Source organism: Periophthalmus magnuspinnatus, chromosome 14 (genome assembly GCF_009829125.3).
Source record: "Periophthalmus magnuspinnatus isolate fPerMag1 chromosome 14, fPerMag1.2.pri, whole genome shotgun sequence".
In the NCBI taxonomy this organism is placed as follows: Eukaryota; Metazoa; Chordata; class Actinopteri; order Gobiiformes; family Gobiidae; genus Periophthalmus; species Periophthalmus magnuspinnatus.
This window is the reverse complement of record NC_047139.1, coordinates 4,095,060-4,116,609: the sequence shown is the minus strand read 5'-3', so window position 1 is coordinate 4,116,609 and position 21,550 is coordinate 4,095,060. Positions and strand designations below refer to the sequence as shown.

The following is a 21,550-nucleotide window of genomic DNA, read 5'->3' as shown; positions in this document are numbered from 1 at the left end:
GTCCTGGTTTAGTCCTGGTTTAGTCCTGGTTGAGTCCATGTTTAGTCCATGTTTAGTCTGGCTTTTGTCCAAGTTTAGTCCCAGTTTAGTCCAGGTTTAGTCCAGGTTTAGTTCTGGTTCAGTCCCAGTTCATTCCTGGTTTAATCCCGGTTCAGTCCTGGTTTAGTCCCGGTTTAGTCTAGGTTTAGTTAGTTAGTTAGTCTGGTTTAGTCTTTACACTCCAAGCATCACTTTGTCAAAGATTTGGCTTTGGCACCAGGGCAAGTCTAACACTTAAAACTGATCTAAAAACTCCTGAAAAAAAATCTTAAAACTTAAAATGGAGCTGAGTAGAATAAATGACGTCCAAACTTGCTCCACTTTCACGGAGCACCTGCCTCACACATGACCTCAGCGCTCCGGCTCGGGGCATTATGTCGCAGTAAATGGTTTTGAGCCGGAGGTGTGGATGAATGGATGCAGCGCGGGTCAATGGGAGTGCGCTCACATTGTCTGCTCCACTTGGCGTCGTGCCGTGGACTTTGTTTGGCGGGGACTGGATGCCTTCGAATGTAGCGGCCCCAAACCATGGAGACTCGCCCCCCGTGGGCCCCCGAGAGGCGAGAAACGCACAGTGTAATGGAGAAAGGTGAAAACAACTTCTGGACACTGTAGATTGGAATGAAACCTACAAAGCGAGGTATTTTTTGGTGTGTTTTTTTTCAATGCTAATGAGTGATGGTTGACCTTTCACCTTTGACCCATGATCTAGATCTTGAGCATTTTCTTATTGCACAAATCTCTACGTTACTTTTGGTGGAGGTTGCTGCTCCTACTTAACCTTGTGGAGATGTTATTGCGCTGTCTGAAATGTTCCACAGTATGGTATTAAACATATTTATCAACGTTGAGACAAGCAGGTGGCGCTACCAGACCAAGTTACAAGTCAGATCTGTGGAGAAGTGTCTAGTTTTCATGTGTTTTGAGGATTTTTCTTAGACGTACAAGTGGCTCAGTGCAGTGTTTTTTGCCTATTGAATTCTTATTTCTTCTTCTGTTAAAAGGGTCAACAATTGTTTGCAGGGGCTGTTTGATCGAACCAGATGCCCTGACCACAGAAACCAAAGAGTAAAAATAGTTTGTGACTCATATTGAAAGTATAGAGCAGGGGCGTCCAACTCAAATTCACAATGGGCCAAAATTCAAAACTGAGACAAATTCAAGAGCCAAACTCAATATTTACTGAAAAATTAATTGTGCCTGAAAAGTTTTTTTTTAATCTTTTCATATGGAAACAAACTTTAGTTTTGTTTAAACACAAAATCTGGAACAACTCAACCCTGATATTACAAAAATATGAGAAATTAAACTTGAAATAAAAGACACATCAGTAGTATTCATCTCTCTGTAGTCATTAATTTGGCCGAGGTGACCAGTAGCTCAGTTGCTTATGAGTGTCAACAGAACAGAACATGCTGGTCTCAACTGCTGCGTACTAGCAAAGCATTCTGGGATTTGTAGTCTTAGTGATGCATGTGCTACATCCTCTTAGGACCCGAGCTCTTTCATGGCTCTGTTAATTTCTCTTTGTTATTTGGGCTGATTGGGACCTGTAAAAACAAATAATTATCTTTTTACTTTATGTGAGAAAAATGATGTCCACATATGAGGACATTGGTTCTACGTTTTAAACATTTTGATAAAACATTTGAATAATTTGCAAAAACTATTTATTAAGACCCTGAAACGCCAACATTTGTCCTGAGTAAAAACAAAATGAGAAACATCAATTGTGGCTCGTGGAACAATGTGGCTCATTTGAAGAGCTGCTGACAGGAGCAGGAAGACATGTGCTTTTACAAAAAATAAATAAATAAATAAAATAAATAAATAAATAAAATAAATAAATAAAAATATTCTGAACATTCTTAGGGATAGGGTGAGGAGCTCAGTCACACGGGAGGAGCTCGGAGTAGAGCCGCTGCTCCTACACGTTGAGAGGAACCAGCTGAGGTGGCTCGGGCATCTGCTCAGGATGCCTCCTGGACGCCTCCCTAGGGAGGTGTTCTGGGCATGTCCCACCGGGAGGAGGCCCCGGGGAAGACCCAGGACACGCTGGAGGGACTATGTCTCTCGGCTGGCCTGGGAACGCCTTGGGGTCCCACCGGAGGAGCTGGAGGACGTGTCCGGGGTGAGGGAAGTCTGGGAGTCCCTGCTTAGACTGCTGCCCCCGCGACCCGGCCCCGGATAAGCGGAAGAAAATGGATGGATGGATGGATGGATGAACATTCTAAACTCTTAAAAATATTCTAAATTGAACATTTTTGCATTGTTGCTGTTCTTCTAAAAATTTGCATTGTGGCCGAGACAATCCAAAATGTGCTGTCCACATATCTGGACTTCCAGCTCCCAGGAGGTTAAACCAGCGGGCCAGCTCTAAAGCGCATTTGATATGATCTCACGGGCCAAATATAATTACACCGCAGGCCAGATTTTGCCCCTGGGCCCGGGTTTGCCATATGTGGTATAGAGCCTAAGACCAGTTTATGAGCGACAGGTTATCAGCGCTCCAAACCTTAAACTATGCAAATCCGATTCTTTCGAGGGACCTTTGAAGATACATTTTCTCACAATAATGATGTTGATAAAAAAGCAGCTGCAAATCCCAGGCTGAGGCAGGATTGTGCAAAAACACAAACTCCAAGACCCACAACATCACAGCATTTTAAAGCCCGAAAAATGCACTGAAACTTAACTGAAGCAATCCTGTTCTCACGTGGGATTAAGGTTTGTAAGAGCAGATAGGCCTGGCCCAACTCAACATATTAGTAAAAGTGATAGTATTTTATCGTCTTGGCATTTACGTAATTCATTTTGAGAAAGGACGAAGCGCTAATCTAAGAAAACAGAGACAGACTTAGATGGGAGGATTTATCAGGGTAATCCAGGCATGTGCAAGAGTTAGAGAGAAATAACGTGATGACGACTGCTGTTTTATCTGTCAAATGAAACGCAAACTTCACCATCTGCTCACTGCTGCAGAGTTTTAGCGACGAGAGCTTGTCCTGATTGAATTTACACGCAGCAAAACTTGAACTTAACTCCTTCTTACATTACGTTACATTTAGCGACGTGACATTGATGAATGAATCGGGTCTTTTTGAGCAGTTCTTTAAGGTGAACAGTTGGATCTGGATCTCGTTTTCTTTCTAATTTGTATGCATTTTTACACTGATGTAACACTGAAACAACGCAAGAACCAGCACAGAAGCAGAGCAGGCGACACAAGCGACAGATTTGAGCACGAAAAATGTATATTTGGCATCAGTTTGAGATGAAAACAGATTTAGATGTTCATAATTCCAAAGGGTAAACTCACTCCCACTCTCAGTTTGAACCATTTTTAACACATCTGAGTCTTGGTCATGTCTTTTGATGGATAAAATGAGTTCTAATATTACCTTCTGTCATATAAACAAATAGTAAACGAGCCAGTCTTTTGAACGGCTCTTTAAAATGAACTGTTCCAAAAGATTCGGATCCCATAAAAAAGCCGAAAGTTCCATTCAAATATCTTACATTTAGAGCTATATTGTATTCTCAGTTGTTGTTTTTGTTGTTGTTGTTGTTGTTGTTGTTGTTGTTGTGATACTTCTGTCCATCCAGTTTGGTCACAGTCCAGTCTGGCTATGCTTCAGTTGTAGGGAGTATTATACCTCTGATGACGTAAACCGAGATAACAAGGGCTAAGCTTTAATATTTGATGGAAAAAAAAATGCTGTCGACCAAAGTAAATGCATTTTTTTTACGTCTTTACTGTTACTGACGCAGTTGATTTTTGTATGAATTGAGTTAACGTACTGATTTGCGATCGTGACGGACTTGTTTCGTTTCAGGTCGGGGTCGGGAGGAGACAGAGTGTGGTCTCCAACGGCGAGCGACGACGGAAAGATCAGCCCCTACGCAGAGCCCGACTCACAGGTAAAAACATTTTTGCGATCTCATTACAGTCGTCAAATTTACGTAAACGTTGGATCGCAGTGTGACTCTGAAATGCTGTACGTTTGCAATTTGTTTTCTCCACGATGTCGACGAAACGATGCCGTTCTGCACCGTCAAAGGCGCCTACGAAGGTTTGAACTTTGAGAGAGTTTAAACGAGAGAGAAATGTGAGAAAATGTTAACGCCTGTGTGAGAAAAGTGTATAAAGTGTGTGGTGAGGGGTTTTACAGCCGTGAAACATACAGAATCATTTGTAGAACGTGACCCCCGCGATAAACGAGGGACCAACAGGGGGCGATCGTGACCCTCAGACTGACCCCAGCTCAAACGGTCGCAGGCAGAACTGTCCTATTTCATTACATGTGATTTAAGTACCACATAAGATAACCCACATCTGAGGCCTGCACCCGATTTTCTTTCTGATTTTTTGGGCGTGTGCGTCTGTTTACATCACAAACAGAAACCATGGCAACAATAAAAAGAGTGTATCCTTAAATTACCCGTTCAATAATGCCCCCTTGTCTTCACTGCGAGGCTCTGAATAGTGTCTGATTGTTCCCGACTTGCACGAGCTGCCAAACTAATATTCAGGCGTGTGGAGCAGATGGACTCATGATGTTGACTTCCTGCGTCTGGACGGTAGACTGTTTAAAGAAGTGGACTGACCAAAGGAGTGTGACGTCACCCACAGCGTTCAGCTCCGGTCAAATGAAGCTCATCGAGCCTAAAAGTTGTAGCGGCGAATTTAGAGTCGAGTTCAATATATCGGGAGCTCGGACTGTGAGTATCATAGCAACCGAAGAGCCAATCTGGAGCGAGGATGTCCAAGGAATCGCTGGTTTAGCCGAGAGCAGACGCTTAGCAACGCTGTCGATCAGGGCCGGTCCCAGCTTTCAGGGGGCCCCTAAGCTGAATGTGTCTCTGGGGCCCCCTCCTCTCAGGGGCCCTAAGCTGAATGTGTCTCTGGGGCCCCTCCTGGTTCAGCTGTTGGTGATTCACATTTGACACATTCTGACTCTGCTCTCGTCACTTTGACCAGTTGTTTTTGTGTTTGAACAACATCAGACTGACAACATCCAGAATAACACAACTACAACAACACAACAACAACACAAACATATAAGAACAACACAAATATATAAGAACAACACAAACGTATAAGAACAACACAAACATATAAGAACAACACAAACATATAAGAACGACACAAACAAATAAGAACAACACAAACATATAAGAACAACACAAACATATAAGAACAACACAAACACACAACAACAACACAAACATATAAGAACAACACAAACATATAAGAACGACACAAACATATAAGAACAACACAAACACATAAGAACAAAACACAAACACATAAGAACAAAACACAAACATATAAGAACGACACAAACATAAGAACAGAACACAGACATACCGTATAAGGAGGGTCAAGATTTTTAAAATTCTAGACATTTTTTCTTCATTTCTGTTGGATTTTCGTGTGTTCCAGTTGTGTGTTCAGTTGTGTGTCCAGTTGTGTGTTTCTTACATTCACATTATGTCGGGTCGTTGCTCCGGTGTAAACACAGAGCTGCCCTCACCTCTGCACGACTCAAAAACAAACACAGCAGCAGATATTTTACTACTAAAGAAATAAAACAAATGTAATAGTTTTAGAGGAATATTTAGACTGTAAACACACAAGCCCTGTGTCCAATAAAACTTGATATATTATGTTATTTTCCACATAAATGTATGAGCTCTTGGGGGCCCCCTGCTGTCCTCGAGGCCCTAAGCAGCTGCTCAGTCGGCTTAAAGGCTAAACCGGCCTTGCTGTCAATCAAACCTGTCGCTAACGCTAACAAGAGAGCGACCTCAAGGAAAGAAGGCGCCTGATTTGTCTGTCATCGTCTGGATAGTGAAATAAAAACATCAGGATCGTGTAGAGCGGGTTAAAACGAACATTTAAGACCAAAATGACGAGGCTCACTGCAGCAGGTACAGAGATGGCGACAATTTTTCAATGTAAAGTGAATTGGAGCCAGAAGCGCTTCCATAATCACTTCCTGTTTGGGACGCAACAGCTAGCATGTTAGCTACGTCCATTTATATAAACAGTCTATGCTATTGACCGAGCATAGAAAGTTTTATAGGGATAATCATTTGTACAGGGCTTTAAAATAGTTGTACTAAATCTTAACTAAAGCAAAAATAGGAGCTCTTGGAAATATTGAGCCATGGGAACAAAGCGGTTGGACAATAGTGATATTCATGGCGTTGAAGAGAACCGTTTGGCTCGCATTGCGCTGTGACGGCTCTCTGAGGGTGGGAGCCAAAGGGTGACGCTCATGTGAAATGGTTCTGTCCACACATCAGGACAGAGCAGCGCTGTGTTCAAAGACGACACTGCATCATTTATGAGAGGAGAGAGTGGGACGGTTTTCATGGGACATCTTGCCTATGAAAAATGAATTTTAATGTTCCTCTTGTGAGTTCCCCCGCGCCAAGATCACGACAAAAATCATAGTATAGTTTCAGTGGCTCCATCCGATTCTTCAGCTTCTAATGACAAATAAAGGAGCGCCTTACCTCACTCTGCGAAATGTCCACTCGGTACATTCTGAGTCATAAATCAGGTATTTTAAGTCTAAGCCAGACTAAGTGGTTACTCAGTTCGTGTGTATAATCACCAAATGTTTTTTTTTTTGTTTTTTTTTGCTAGCTAAAAAATAGACTCTTATTATTATTATTATTATTATTATTATTATTATTATTATTATTATTATTATTATTTTATTTTATTTTATTTTATTTTATTTTTATTTTATTTTATTTTTATTATTGTTATTATTTTAAACATTTTTTATTTTATTTATTTATTTATTTTTTATTTTGACTACTTTTCTACATTTTACTTGCAGAAGAATAAGATATAGGCAATTATGTAGCAAAACAAAAATCTCTCATATCTCTCAATATTCAAATCCTCAGAGTTAAATAATTCACCTAAATATTTGTTTTGTCAAATATTTATTTGGATTATTTAACTTATAACTTGTATCTAAAATGTAGAAAGTAGTAAATATAAAGAACAAAAACAAACGAATGAATGAGATGGTGTGTCCAAACTTTTGACTGGTGGTGTATTCATTATGGCACATATGTCAAACTCAGGCCCCGGGGCCAAATCTGGTCCGCGGTGTAATTATATTCGGCACGTGAGATCATTTTAAATGTGTATTAGAGCTGGCCCGCTGGTGTATTGCGTATGCACCACTAATACTACAAATACCAGAATGCTTTGCTAATACATTGGCGTGCAGTTGAGACCGTCCTTTTCTGTTGACACTCATTAGCGACCGAGCTACTGGTCACCTCAGCAGTAACTACTACAGAGACAGAGACATCATTTATTTTATTGAAATAATAATTGAATACTACAGATGTGCCTTTTATTTCAGATTTAATTTCTCATGTGTTTGTAATATCAAGCTCGAGTCATTCCAGATTTTGTGTTTAAGCAAAACTAAAGTTTGTTTCCATATGAACAGTTTAAACATCACGTGTCAGATTCAATCAAATTTTCGATAAATATTGTGTTTGGCCTGCGAATTTGTCTGTTTTTAATTTTGGTCCATTGTGAATTTGAGTTTGACACTTCTGCTATTTGCTCCAAGAAACTTTAAAAAACATGTTTCTTTACTGCGAGTGGGCTTGCAGCTCCACAAACCTGACTCAAACATGGAAATTTCATTGTTTTTGGATTAAATATGTTCCACTATATGACACAAAACACATCTACGTTTACGGGAAACCTTTGTGATTCCATAGAGTCACGCAGAAGTATGTGTTTTTAAAGTATTTTGGCCAATCTTATCCGATCCATTTACACAGGTAGCACGAGCACGTTCCCATCCTGGTTACTGCTTTTCTATTTGTATCTACATTCACGGTGTCCAGGTGTCGTCCAGTTGTTGTCTGCGGTTTTGATCTCGGCTCGGGTTTCGTTTCTTCTGATTAAACGGGGGAATGCCAAAGTGCAGATGAAAAACCCTCCGCTCCGTGCGTTCGACTCAGACGCCGACTCAGACGCAGATGACAGACGAGATTTAGTCTGAAACATGAGCAGACGAGGCCTTACGCGCCGCTCCTATTCCTCATGTAACGTTCTGCGTTCGCCAGTCACATACTTGGGACGCCGTACGATTACGTTAAAGCCCCCGTATCTTTAAAAAACTCGAAAACAGAAAGTTCATTGTTAACGCGCCAAAGTTATCCCTCGCTTATGCATTCCGAGCGTTCTAAGTTTTCACATTCGATGAGTTTTTCCGCAAATTTCAGAGACTACGTGATAAAGCTGATGGCAACTAGCATGCTAACCTGCACTTCCTGATTATCAGACAACACACAGAAGACTTATTTTGACCTCAAGAGCTGCTTATATGATAAATCTGGACTGGGGAAAGGCAATTTTAGTCAAATACATGTACGGGCCTTTATACATATTGGTGCTAAGGATTTTTTTATTTTTTTTTTTACGGAAGAAACAAGAAGACAGGAAATAAAGCCGCACGTTTCAAAAATATTTTAATGTATTATTTCAGTTGTCAATTAATTTTTTGTGATCCATTTTAAAAAAAATCATCTGCAGTTATGTAGTTATATAAGTTACAGTTTGATTTAATTTTTTTTTTCCTCTAAATCCCACACATCCCACCTGTTTTCCTTGAGATTCCCTTCTGATGGGCATATACAAAGAAAAAAAAATAAATAAATAAATAAAAAATACACAATATAGATTAAAAAAAAAGAAAAAGTAAAAAAAATAAATAAATAATAATAATAATAATACAAAATATCATAAACAAAATAAAAATATAAAAAAAATTTCCCTCCATCAAATGACATCAGCAGAAAGTGCATTTTACATATTCATCATGTACGATACATAAAGACAAAGCTGAGCATAAAATAAACATATTGTGTATCTTCCGTGAATATACAATATGATAAACATCCACAGCAGGTTGGAGCAGCAGGAATTTTTTATTTTTTTGCTTTTACTTCGTGCATTTGAGCAGCAGGAAGCTCCAGTTGTAGTAAAATGATCCATTGGGTTTTATGTAGGTCACGCTTTTGCTGAGGTGAACGCAAAGAGAATTTTACTTTACGTTTACTGTGAATCGATCGTTGCCGAGTAAAAAGTTTCAGATATATTATTACGTTAAAAGCTTTTATGTGTCATTATATTCTATTACAAAATGTCCCAACTAGACATGGGACGATAATGAAGTTTTGCGTCATGGCCAAAATAAGTGCGTTTAACGATAATGTCACGATAATGGTTTAAGTTTCTGACTCTGGATTTGAGTAACATTTTAATATTATGAACCGGTTCGATATTTAAACACCTGTAATGTACTTTGTTATCAGTGAAAACAACAATGATCCAGAAGAGAACATTATGGATAAGTCTGTTTCTTCTGCACATTCTGGTGATGTAAAAACGATCATCTGTGTTGGCGATTATCATGAAAGACGGCTCAGTAGCGGCACCTCAAAAATTGATTCACTTTGCACCAGTGGGAGCCCAGCCTCATTGTAGACAAATAAAAACTTAGCATCAAAAACAGGTCACATCAGGCCTTGTAAAAGATTATACTAAACCCCGCCCTTAACCCTGCAGAAAGTCGGCCATGTTGGATCAAACTCGTGATCGATGAAATCACTCATCATAAACTTTTGACATCTCCAACAGTTTTCATCAAAAACACTTCAAACTTGGCCAAAAGACACAAATCCCTTTTCTTTCTTTCTTTTTTCTTTCATTATTTGTCAGCGACCATGTACAAACTCATTAATCTTACAAAAGAAAGGATGATTTGTACCAGATTTAGCTACTGCTGCTTTCCATCTGCAGTCTCTGGACAGGTGTATTAAAATACACATTTCATTATGATTACATTATAAATCTATCAGTTCATCATTAACATCAGCAATTAAATACAATAAAAAGTCTCCATGTCCAATACAGTATGTTTCCCACAGTCCAAATTAATATATAAGACCATTATGTTCAGGTTTTTACAGTGAAACAGAACGGTACAAATGAACCAGACTGAAGTGGACACATCTGATGAGCTAAAATGTACTTTTTCACGTGTCTAGTAAAATAATTTAAACCTAAAGATGATTTCAGTTTGTCTGGAGTTGATTCTCTGTCTGATGGTTTGAAAAGAAAAGACCGACTGAGGAAAGGCCAAGGATCATTTTGGGACTATGCAGTTTGGGTTCACAAAGGAGCGAGTGGATCGGGCAGTCAGAACAACCCGCTTATCAATTACAATTATAAAAGGTCATCAATTACAACTTAAATAAAATGGGCTTCATTGGTTTGGGGAAATATAAAAAAAATTCTGAGGAGCTCGGTCACGTGGGAGGAGCTCGGAGTAGAGCCGGATGAAGTCCCGGAGGAGACTCAGGACACGCCAGACGGACTATCTCTCTCGATTGGCCTGGGAACGCCTTGGGGTCCCACCGGAGGAGCTGGAGGACGTGTCTGGGGTGAGGGAAGTCTGGGAGTCCTTGCTTAGACTGATGGCCCCGGGATAAGAGGAAAAAAATGGATGGATTTATAAAAAAGAAATTCTGTCTTTCATTAACTTTGTCGGATTGAATGGACCCATTGAAGCGCACGTGCATGTTTCTGAGCCGGACGTAATGACATGGAAATTATTATTATTATTATTAATATTGTCCCATCCTTAGTCCCAACTTAAATCTGTTATATCATGTCCTCCAGCCCAACTTCCTCCTGCGTTTTAAGCCCCAAGTGAACTCCCACAGTCTGGTTTAATGACTGTGAACGTCGGAGCAGTTCTGGAGTCACGCTCAGGTGGTTCCTCAGAGGAGAGAGATGAGGAGACAGGAAACATCCGCTCCCAGAGGCCTTTTAAAGCACGAGCCTCCTGCCTTTGTGTCCTGTTGAGAACAAAGATGCCATAAAAAGATCCAGCTTAATGAAAACATGAAAACATATCCAGGAACAAAAAAAAACAGGCTACGGAGAAATAGTGCAAACACATTAAAGTTGTTTATGGGAAATTCATAAAAATGCGTTTGCGCTTTTGTACTGTGGGCCGTATTCTGTATCTTAGTAGCAAAAATGGATTAGAAATGCGACCTAGCGACGTAAAAAAGGACAGAATTATAATCGAAAACCTAACTGCAAGATAATAGTTGTTCAAAAGTATTAAAAAAACAGCGCTGTACCTCCTGACTTCCTGACTCTCAGACAAGAACGTGTTTTATAGTTTGGACAGCGCGCAACAGACTTATACTGACTTTGTCTCAAGAGTTTCCAAGTTATTCACATTTGATGAGTTTTCCCACAATCTTCAGAGACCACAGTGGAGTTCCGCCGTCATAAAGCTCACGACAACTAGCATGCTAACAGGCACTTCCTGATTTTTGGACAGGAAGATGCGCACAAGACGCAGCAGACTTATTTTGATCTCGTCTCAAGGATTTCCTAGTTATTCACATTTGATGACCAGAGTGGAGTTCTGCGGTCATAAAGCTGATGACAACTAGAAATGACACCAGAAAAGTTCCGCAGTGCACTTTAAAAACATGAAAAACTAGTTCATTTTAGTTTGCAGCGCTCCTAAGTTATTCCTCACTCTCCTTTAAGCATTACTAACATCCTAATTATTCACCACGATAAGTTTACAAACTCTTTTCACACTTCTTTCATGGTAAAGCTAACGGCAGCTAGCATACTAACACACACTTCCTGATTATTGTACAGTAAAACACTAATTAGATGTAGACAGGACGCAGCAGACTTATTTTGACTTCGTCTGAAGCGTTTCCAAGTTATTCACATTTGATGAGTTTTTCCACAACTTTCAGAAACTACAGTGGGTTTTTGTCGCCACGTTAAAGCTAATGACAACTAGCATGCTAACAGGCACTTCCTGATTTCCTGGACAGGAAGATGCACACAGGACGCAGCAGACTTATTCTGACCTCAAGAGCGGCTTATGTGATATATCTGTACTTGGGTAAGACACATTTTGCTCAAACACATAGAAGAAAATCAGGTCCAAAGTGGAGTTGGAGTCAAACTGTGACCTTTGACCCTCAGTCGGACTCAATAAAAACAGTGCTAGATACTAAAAGTGAATCTCTAAGGCAGATCTTCCCAGTAGTTTTACCTATATGTTTAAACTGGGTCACATAGAAAACCCCATAAATCTGAAAATCATATTCCTCTGTCCAAAGACTTGCGTTCAATTTCCGTTTTAATCAGACGTTTGCTGTTGTCGTTGGAAACCCAGAGTGACTTATGGGAAAGAATGAATCCCTGCGCAGGATGTGACCAGCGGAACCTATGCGCTGTTTCCAAAGTCTCACACTCACGTACAACTTCGAAATGTGACAAATCTGAGCGGCTGTTATGAAGTCTGTATTATAACAAGTTCTTTGCGAGGCGTAACTGTTCTGGTGGCGGCTAGGGGGCGCTCCGTTCACCTTAAAAACGTCAAAAGCGAGTTCATTTTAGCTTGCAGCACTCCTAAGTTATTCCTCACTCACTTTTAAGCATTAGGAACCTCCAAATTATCCACCGTGATGAGTTTATAAGCGCTTTTCACTGTTTTCGGAGGGTTTTCACGGTAAAGCTAGCGACAAATAGCATGCTAACGAGCACTTCTTGATTCTTCCTGACTTAATTTGACCTCAAGAGCTGGTTATACGATATAACTTTACCAGGGAAAGACACATTTTGCTCAAACACATGGGAAAAAATTGAGTACAGAGCCTTTAAAGCTGCTAGACAAACATTTGAACAACTAGATACTCGCTCAGTCTAGTCATCTTGGCTTAGAATAAAAAAAGTTTCCTGCTGTATTTGCCATCGCATCAAAGTTATAATAGAGATCAACAAAGGGTTCAACGATGACAGTTTAAGCTGGGCGAAAATATTGACCTAGTTTCATGTTACCGTCTTTAAGCACAAGTCAGTGGGAGAGACGCTTCATGGAGCCAAATGCTATCGACTCACAGCGGAGAAGCACAGCGCTCGCTTCACTCGACATATCTCTACTGGACCAGCCTTTGTTTCTAATGGAGCTTTGATGAGGTGTAATCACTCTTTCAGTAACCCTATCATCAGGAGGGTTGAAACGAAACTCTGGGCCGTGGGTGTAAATCATATTGGTGGTGCCGTCTCAAGAAAAATACCCATTTTTAGAGATGTCTGCGTGATTCCCTCAGTCGTCCAGGTTTGATCCATTGTAAAAGTCAAAAGTTAAATCCGTCACTGGACAAAAAGTTGTAGGAGTGAAGACGTTTGGTTGCTCATCCAAGCAGCTTTGACAGTTCTGGTAAGACTGATGGACACTGCCTTATTTTTTGTATATATATTTTCCGTATTTTCCGGTGTATAAGTCGCCCCGGAGTATAAGTCGCACCAGCCAAAAAATGCATAATAATGAAGAAAAAACAATATATATTTCACATATAAATTGCGTCTGAGTATAAGTCGCACCCCCAACCAAACTATGAAAAAAAAGTGAGACTTATGGTCCAGAAAATACCTTAGTTCGCTCCTCCCGTCAGACAGATATAAGGCGTCGTCCAGCAGTAATCTGACCAAAACTGAAGAAGCGGTTTGGATGAGCAGCGAAACGTTGACTTCACTTCTACAACTTTTAATCCCGTTGACAGATTTTACTTCAGGATTTTACTATGCCCATTAGAGACTTTATGAAGGGCCCTCCCTGCACTGGGCCCTGGGTAAACGGTACCCTTTACCCCCCTCCAGTGCGACGCCAATGTCCGTGATGCATCCTGACTGCATTTTAATGATTCACTAAAAAAATAAGTTAAGATTGAATGCACTTTGGATTGGTGGTTCTTTTTCGGGGGGGATTCTAATTTAGAAATTTGAAGGACTGAAGGAAATGGAAAGCTGTAATGGCGTCACTGTAGACCTATGGAATAAATATTTAATAAAATAGTCATAGTTGGTACAATAATAAGCCGCCAACGCTGTGCACAAATACAGCTAAATATTGGCAATTTCAAGGCACAATATTAAAAGCTGTGGCTGCCAGATGTTTTTTTATGACGATGCGGTGATTGTTTTAGAGTAAATTAAAACGTATAAGTTGAAGTAAATGAGAAAAAAACAGAACTGACATGCTAATATGCTAACGTGCAATTCCCAAGGACGATAAAACACTTTCTAATTAGATGCAGACAGTACACAGCAGACATAGAGCTGCTTATATAAGATATCTGTACTGTACACTAGATATATCGTGGTAATCGCCAACAAAGATAACCGCCATTACGTCACCAGAATGTGCCGGAAAAAGCTACTTATCCACAGAGGCGTCAAATGGATCTGTTGTCCCGGGCCCAGGGTTTTAGGGGACCCATAATTGTGATGCTTCTTGACCCGAGCCCCCAAATTTCCATCGACGTCCCTGTTTATTCATAATGTTCTTCGCTAGATCGTAGTTGTTTTCACTGATAACAAAGTACAATTATATAAAAGTTGTTTAAATATGGCTCTTATTCATAATGCTAAAATTATACTCATCCATATCCATAATATTTGAAAACTGTCAGCAACTTCAGTCGTTTTAGTTTTCGTTAATTGCAGTTACTTTGGTCACGATAATCACAACACAAAATTTCAAAATAATAAACTATAATATAGTTTAGCTCAAATACATGGGAATAAATTGGATACAGGACCTTTAATTTGATTTGGCCCTTGCAAAAAAATAATAAACTACAGTATTTTTCCATTTAGAAATTTGTGTTTTTGCTTTTAACATGTCAGCCGTGACACTAGAAACAGCATTGTAACCATTATGTAAGACAATACCACGCTTCCTGGCAGCCGCTCTTAGGTTTTTCTTTTAAAAAATACTTTCCCGACGCGGTGGCAGCTTCGAGTTGGTCAGATTTTGGCTCACGTCTCTAAATGCCATTCATTCTGCTCCCCTATTATTAAAGTCATATCTGCTGCGGTGTAACACTTGCGGAAAAAATCTCCCAATGCGGAAGCTGAAATATGTCGAGCCGTGAAGGGCCAGTGCTGGCAGCTGCGGAGCCTTTTCTCCAAACTGACCTGGATTGGAGTTGACAGAGCGAGTCCTTGCATAACTTCCAACATTTAATTCGCTCAAAACGCTTAACAAAAGGAGGCAGAGGTGGATTAGTTTTCAAAAATGTATGGACTGATATCTCCCTTCAGTTTTACAAGCGACAATACGATGTAGCGTTTTTTTGTCAATCGTAAAAGTTAAACGAAGACGATGAACCGCGAGGTTTCAGACGACATCACGACATTCCATAGGCCCGGCATGTTTAAGACAGACGGGATGCAGCTAAAATGAATATTGCTAAAACGCTGCTTTTTGTGGTAAGCGAAGACTGTACATATAAATGGACATAGCTAACCTGCTAGCCGCCACGCTCTAGATCGGAAGTGATCACGGGCGCACTTTCGGCTCCATCGACTCGGGGAAAAGTGGCTCCTGTCTCTCTGTAACTGTAACAGGCTCGTCATTTTGGTCTTAAAATGTCCGAGGTTGCTCCTGTTAGCGTTAGCAACAGGTTTGATTGACAGCGTTGCTAACCTCCTGAGACCTGGCGTCCTCATCTGTGGACAACACATTTTGGGTTGTTTAGGCCACAGTGCAAATTTTTAGAAAAACAACAACAAGAACATGTTCAATTTTGAATATTTCTAGGAGTTTAGAATATTTATTTTTATTTTGTATTTAATTTTTTTTGATTAGATTTTTTAAAATTATTATTATTTATTTGATTGGATTTTTAAAATTGTTTTTTTTATTTTTTATTTTAATTAATTAATTTTATTTGATTTTATATTTTTGTGTTTTTATTAGTTTTATTATTATTATTTTTTGTATTGTATTTTAATTTATTTATCTTATTTTATTTATTTATTTTTATTTTATTTTATATTTTTGTATTTTTATTTATTTTATTATTATTTTTTTTATTGTTATCGTCATTTTGCTTTTTACAATATATGTGTTCAACCACTTAATAGTTTTTGCAAATAAAGTCCTGCAAGAGCTCGGGTCTTAGGAGGCTAAGCAGAAGCTGCGTTGCCTCCAGATTGGCTCCAAATTCGCCGCTATAACTGCTAGCATCGACAAGCTTCTTTTGACTGGAGCTAAATGCTATTTAAAACATCCTACGAGGGCAGATAAAATAAATATCGTGCAGACTGTTGTTGTGATACAGTGAGTTCTTGTGTCTAATCACTGATATGTTCAATATTTGTGAATCTACCTTTTGGATATTTTATGGCAAAGTGCGATGTAAGCAATAGGACTATACTTTGGCACCCAGTGTGGTTAGCAAAGTAAGAATTTCATTGTATGGGGAATTGTGTTTCTTACTGTAAACATGACAATAAAGCTTTGAATCTTGAATCTAGGAAAATCTAGCTGTTACACACTTCTTTAGAGTTACGTCGTGAGCCATCGTGCAATGAATTAGAACAGCCGAGTTTGACTATCAAGACCCCAAACACATCCACGCACACGAACTCATCGCCGAAACCTTAAAAACTTGTGCCTAACGTTGCGGTGTTGACACGGGTTTGAGCTCGCCCACTTTCCCTAAGCCCCGTTAAACTACCGAAGCACTGACGGAGCGTTCGGCATTCATCCGTGCTCCGTTTTTAGAGCAGTGACCTGTGGCCTGTTTGTTTTGGTGTTTGTGTCTCACTAATCAGCCCTAATCCGCAGAAGACTCCAGAGAAATGGGCTTTTGTCAACGCTGCCTCTGTGTGTGAGCGCTGACAGGGGCAAAACTGTCGAGAGGTGTAGTCCAGAAGGCAGCCAAAGTCCAGCAGCCAGACATACATGCTAGCGTTATCTCGTGAAAGTAAACAACATTGCGATTATAACAATAGATTTGAAAATAGCTTGGCTGGAAGTTCAAATTTCTCTAATCCCAGTTCGTACAAGTGGGCAAACGCTCTACCAACTGAGCCACTATCGTCCTTAAAAGAAAATGTATTTATTTAAGTCGTGTTTAGCGCTAAGTAGATGTTTGTTATAGTCATAAAACCTTGGTATAAACCTGTCATAACGCTGTATATGTCGTTCAAATCAGGATCAGACTCGTCCCACGGGACCTTGCCCTAAATCCCACGATGCATTTCTTTGTTTTTCTACCTTCAAACGCACACATCCATGCAGCCCCGGTTTACGCTTGATCACTGGAGCAGCACGGATTGTGAAAACCCTCATTTTGAAGTCCCTGGAGGCTTAGCCCTGGAGCAGGAGCTGTGTCCAGAAACCAGGCCCAAATCTGGATCTAAAAACACATGACTTCAATTATGTCCCCCTCTTCCTCCTCCTCCTCCTCCTCCTCAGCCCCTTTTTACTACTCTTTAACCAAACTGTGGTCACTGGGTTCATTCAAGACCATGGACTGGAACTATAGCTTTTCATACATATATCGTATCTTTCCCCGTCTTACCAGAAGAGACAACCCAAATGAACCGTCGCGTTGGCACGTTGGCGGTTGCGGATTAGTGGAAACGCGCCAACAAGGTGCTATTTGAGGAAGATTATAGGTTGGGTGGCAAATTGTCACAGGGTTTAGGTAGCGAGGACTCGGATCGGAGAGAGTCTTTTTTTGTTTTAAAGCGACGAAACCGGCAACGCAAACGGTAAACTTATGCGCGTCTCGTACGGTTTTCTTATCGGATAGTCTGTGGTGTCGAGAACCAAACAAAACGCCAAGTCGTAACGTAAACAGATGCGCCGCCATGTCCAGTGTTTTTACAATAATAAATCAACATTACTAGACGTTATAGTTGATTTGAACTTTTCCGCCTCGTACCTGGAGACAGTCGGGTCATGTTTATGGAATTTAGAATCAAAATCGTACAGGTGGTTTATTCAAAACGAGAAGATACGTTAAAAAATCTCGATGAAATGTGCATGAACGATAACATTTTACTGTGGGAATCTCCTAAGCTAATGTTCTCACTGCAGGCCGGCTCTGATTTGTTTTTGTTTTTGATTTTTTTTCATGTCAGTGTGAACAGATCGTTTCAAATCTGACCCAGGCCTCATTCGTCTGTGTCATAAACCTGATATGTGTCTGATACGAGTCTGAACGTCTCATGTCCCGTTTATGCCACTTACACGTCCTTGAGATTAGAGTTTTGGTGCGAGAGTTGGGCAAAAATGATCATGTACGTAGGCAAATGTTCTTCTGCTCATCTGAAAGTTTTTTAAGCAGTGAATCGGCTCATGTCAGCGTCCCCACGGCTCTCGGCTCTCGGCTCCTCCCCCACACGCTCCTCAAAAATGGAAATGGCAGAAACGTCCCCACAGACTGACACCAAACCAAAACCCTTGTCCTCTTCCTTCTTGATTTGCTTCACTCGATTAAGTAAATACTGGCTTCAGTTTTTTAAATAACATGAAAACAGAGACGACTCGGGGCCATGTGTACTCCTGCAAACACAACGAAGTGTGATGTCGCGTTCGGTTGTGTTTTGCTGTGTTCTGTTGTGTTTTCTTGTGTTCTGTTGTATTCTACTCTGTTGTGTTCTGTTGTGTTTGATTGCGTTCTGCTGTGTTGTGTTTTGTTCTGTTGTGTTTTGTTGTGTTCTGTTGGATTCTGTTGTGTCCTTTTGTGTTTTCTTGTGTTTTGTCATGTTCTGCTGTGTTCTGTTGATTTGTTGTGTTCTGCTGTGTTCTGTTGTTTTGTTGCATTGTGTTCGGTTGTGTTTTCTAATGTTCTGTTTTATTTTACTGTGTTTGTTGTGTTCTGTTGTATTCTGTTGTGTTCTGTTGTTTTATTGTGTTCTGCCATGTTCTGTTGTGTTCTGTTTTGATCTGTTGTGTTTTATTGTGTTCTGTTTTGTCCAGGTGTGTTTGATTGTGTTCTCTTATGTTCTGCTGTGTTTTGTTGTGTTCTGCTGCATTCTGTTATGTTCTGCTGTGTTCTGTTGTTTTGTTTTGTTCTGCTGTGTTCTCTTATGTTCTGTTGTGTTGGGTTGGGTTATGTTGGATTCCGTTGTGTCCTTTTGTGTTTTCTTGTGTTTTGTTATGCTCTGCTGTGTTTTGTTGTGTTCTACTGTGTTCTGGTTTGTTCTGTCGTGTTCTGTCTTGTTTTGTTCTGTTCTGTTGTGTTCTGTTGGATTCTGTTGTGTCCGGTTGTGTTTTCTTGTGTTTCGTTATGTTCTGTTTTGTTCTACTGTTTTCTGTTGTTTTGTTATTTTCTGCTGTGTTCTGTTGTGTTATGTTTTCTTGGCGGCCGCATTTCGTTCACATTTTGGATAAGTAGCAGTCACATTTTTAAACTACATTTAAAAAAAATCTGATACAAACAAAAAAATCCGAATTGTGTGAACGCATCCTGTGTTTGCTTTTAGGAGTTTGACATTTTAAGGTCCCATTGCCAAAAGGAACTGCTTATATTTATTCATCTTTTAAATTCCATGACCTCACTCATTCGCTAGGTTATTAGCATGGTTAGCATACACAACGTAGCAGGTCAGACAATACACACTCTCTTCTTTTAGCAGCAGCGGACAATACTTTCTCAGTCTTTCACTTTTTTCCTTCCTTCAAAGTCAGAGCCAAGTTGGATCCTTTAGAGATTTCGAATGAAAGATCATCCTCAAAAGACAGAAACTATTATTATTCCGACGTAACCTTTTCGAACCAAAGGCGTGACATTAAATTCGTAATAATGTTTTGACTACGCGAGATAGAGTTACTTTTGCGATTTGGGATTTTTTTGCCGATTAATCCGACGGTCACACCTAGACGGCGTCCCAAAGCGAGCCAGACGCTGTCCAGACTTGTAACGCGATAATTAATCATAATAATGAGACAGCCGGCCTTAACCAGATTAGCGTAAAAATAACAAACCTAGCCTCTATACCTGCGAGCGCAAGTCGAGAGCGCTTACGTTTTTTTTTTTGTTTTTTTTTGCGAGTTACCAAATGGGCATTTTTATATGGCAAGTTCCAGATGTCTCGCCCAATAAATCTGCCACGCGGCTCGGGTCAGGGCGGAGTGTTACAAGACGAAAGGCAAAAACAGCAGCGGCGAACAAGTCACACCTTATCAGACCGGAGCGAGTGGAAAATGGGCTTTACCGGAGGAATGCAGGTGTCAAACATGTGGGTACTACACGGCTTCGACCTCACATGTTTCTACTGGCGGCATAAACGTGTACGAGACCAAAACGGACCGTCGAGAATAAACATTTGAGGTTTATTTAAACACGAAATACACTGGTCCCTCGTTTATCGCAGGCGTAACGTTCTAAAAATCACCCGTAATAGTTGAAATCTGCGAAGTATCAGCTTTATTTTTTACACTTATTCTCTATGTTTTTGTCTGTAAACCCCCTCACCACACACTTTATACACTTTTCTCAAACAGGCGTTAACGTTTTCTCACATTTCTCTCTCGTTTAAACTCTCTCAAAAGTTCAAACCTTCACCTTTTTGTAGAACAGGACCATGAACGCTCGTCTTGATCTCGGGCTCCTCAAAACTTAACTTTCCGAAAACTTTAAGACAGATTAATACGAAAATTTTGTGGAGCTAATCCCAAACAAATAATGATACAGTTCAACATTTATGGATCAAAAGTTTGGAGATTTATTTCAAAAACTGCGAATGGTCAAATTTTTATACAGTGGTTCTTCGTTTATCGCGAGGGTCACGTTGTAAAAATAACCCACAATAGGTGAAATCCGCGAAGTATCATCTTTATTTTTACAATTATTCTCTCTGTTTTTGTCTGTAAAACCCCTCACCACACACTTTATACACTTTTCTCACACAGGCGTTAACATTTTCTCACATTTCTCTCTCGTTTAAACTCTCTCAAAGTTCAAACCTTCGTAGGCGTCTTTGTCGGTGCAGAACGTTTCGTCGACATCGTGGGTTTTGTCGGGGAGAAAACAAATCGCAAACGTACAGCACTTCAGAGTCACACTGCGATCCAACGTTTATGTAAATTTGTCTGAACACGAAGCACACGAAATTCCACAAAAAAAAAATCCGCAAAACAACGAGACCGCGAAAGATGAACCGTGATATAGCGAGGGACGGCTGTATATTTACATTTAATGCCGTACTGTTGGACATTACAAGCAAAGCAATAACGTCTCCATGGAAACACAGTGGCAGTCCGTGCTCCAGAAAAGCGCATCTTTAAAGCCTTTGTAACTTTCCAATAATTTCATCATAACAATAGCAGTAATCAAGAAATAAAACTGGACAAAACGTTTCAGGAGTGAAGACGTTTCGCTGCTCATCCAAGACGCAAATTTTTACTATGGATGTTTTTATTCCAGTAAAATCCTGTCTTTGCTCTGAGTGGGCTTGCATCTCCACAAACCTGACTCTTATTTGGCCTGCTTTTACACTGAAATGATGTTCCTTGGCAATAATATTCCATAGTATCACAAAAAAACACGTGTATCTCTTAAAGTATGACTTAAACTTTGCATTTCAATGGACTGATGCAGC

The 21,550-nt window shown here is 40.1% G+C and overlaps 1 protein-coding gene across 2 annotated transcripts in view; it reads left to right on the top strand.

Annotated features, from left to right (window-relative positions):
* The window catches only part of pdlim4 (PDZ and LIM domain 4), a 128,670-nt gene that overhangs the window by 78,060 nt on the left and 29,060 nt on the right, over positions 1-21,550 (top strand). For both annotated transcript variants that reach the window (XM_055226391.1, XM_033979017.2), the window contains one exon: positions 3,876-3,960. In XM_055226391.1, the coding sequence (XP_055082366.1) occupies positions 3,876-3,960 (85 nt within the window). The remainder of the gene's footprint in view (positions 1-3,875; positions 3,961-21,550) is intronic.